This window comes from Sphaeroforma arctica, assembly GCF_001186125.1.
Source record: "Sphaeroforma arctica JP610 unplaced genomic scaffold supercont1.5560, whole genome shotgun sequence".
Lineage (NCBI taxonomy): Eukaryota > Ichthyosporea > Ichthyophonida > Sphaeroforma > Sphaeroforma arctica.
In genome coordinates, this window is record NW_014034998.1 from 1 (window position 1) to 1,931 (window position 1,931).

General features: G+C 42.3%; 1 protein-coding gene across 1 annotated transcript; it reads left to right on the forward strand.

Annotated features, from left to right (window-relative positions):
• Window positions 1-232: 232 nt before the first annotated feature.
• SARC_15065 (hypothetical protein) lies at window positions 233-1,389 on the forward strand (the record flags this gene model as incomplete). Its single annotated transcript, XM_014290799.1, has 2 exons — window positions 233-357; window positions 1,122-1,389. Coding segments are annotated over 2 exons (307 nt in total), but the record flags the coding sequence as incomplete, so codon positions are not given.
• Between the last annotated feature and the right edge of the window lie 542 nt (window positions 1,390-1,931).

Here is a 1,931-nt window from a genome sequence, read left to right on the forward strand (position 1 = left end):
ACGAATCTCACTCCACATTGCCTGCCTAAACCATATATATTTATAGATACATGGAGAATATCACGAATCTCACTCCACATTGCCTGCCTAAACCAAGTCTATTTATAGATACATGGAGAATATCACGACTCTCACTCCTCTTTGCCTGCTTAAACCATGTCGATTTATAGATACATGGAGAATATTGCGACTCTCATTCCGCATTACCTGCCTAAACCATATCTATTTATAGATACATGGAGAATATTGCCACTCATCCTGACGAAGCAAAGTACCGCAAAATCCGAGTGGGCAACAACGCGTTTCAGTCACGTGTGAAGGCGTGTATAGGGGCAGACGACTTCTTCGCCGCTGTAGGTAAGTGCGGGCCGCAAGTGGTCTTCAAGCATGTGGTAGCACTTGCACCTTACCTATAAGCAGGCATACGGTTATATGTGTGATACAGTATTCGTATAGACGGATTTGTATATGTTATTTTTGTGGTGCACTTTTAATACTCGGGCACGCTTTCCTGATGAGGGGTTGTTCTTGTACTTTGTCACACAGCCACTGCGTCGAGTGTAGAGTCTCGGGTGGATTCTAGCGGTTGTTTACTTGGCGTTTCATTTAATAGGCAACAATACCTATAGTCGCATGTCTTTTGTACAACTGCCACCATCGAGTGGTTCTTCATTCTACATTACATTCACCTTCGCAAAATATTGCCATGACATATGCATACACATCCAAACGTGTCTGTATATATATTTGTAAACATGTGGGTATGACATATGCATAAACATACAAACTTGTCTGTATATATGTTTGTAAACATGTGGGCAGTAGCGCAATATGTGAATGTGCATCAATTGGACACTAGGAGCTTACCTGCACTATGTTTGTCGCTACGACCTACACATTAAATAGAGCCCTTATAGGATTTCGAAGCCTTCTGGTATCACAAGTAAACTTTACTACAGATGGACCCATTCGCGTATGTACGTATATATCAATTGTGTGTGTATGTTCATATGATGTCTCGTATACACGTAGAAGTATGGCTGTAGGCTGACATACCATTTCTCCATGAGACGGGCACTTACATACAGTTAACTAAGTTCACTCTGATATCCGTTGCGTAGGGTTTGAAACACAACAGTTGCCGCATGAAGAATCCACCGCCGAGTTTTACGTGCTGCCTGAGTCCGGAGATACCGTGCTTCTTGATGTTGCCATAGCAACCTTAAAGTCGCCTCCGCAACCGCCAGTACATCGACAAAGGTGCGTTTGCTCAAGGGACATGTGGATACTGGAATGCACATAGCTACCAATAAGAAAGTCTACTTGTTTTGCTTCAGCTGTTGCGCTCTTGTCGCGTTCACGTAAGTCCTTGTCGTGTGCATATAGGTCAGTTACTCGCGGTGAGTAGTGGATGTGCTTCTCTCTCTTTACCTGTACGGGTGTGAGTGCGTTGGTCGTAGTGGTTCACATGTCTACCTCGAGTGAAAACGATTGTGTAAGCCTTGTCCAGGATATATCACTTCGGTTTTCTGGCATCAACCAGTCACTCATATACCAATAAGCACAAGCATATATATTCATAGTGTCTTAGTACGTGCTTCACTGGTATGTTGACACATACGCTTGCTTGTGTATTGTAATAGATATCTCTACACGCGTACGTATGGTGACTAACGCACAACTCGCCACAAATTGCTTTCCGCTCAACGCTTACATACAGAAAGCTGTACGCACCGAGCGATAAGCCGAATGCAAAGTGGGATCTACCGGCATATTTCTTCAGAGTTACAGCAGACGATGTCAAGAAGGCCCAGGCAGACCTCGCTGTATGTTACCTACTTCTAGTGGTATTGATGTATCTACAAGATCTTTATATAGATATATATATATTAATATATATATATACATATTAAAAAATATATATTTATAAA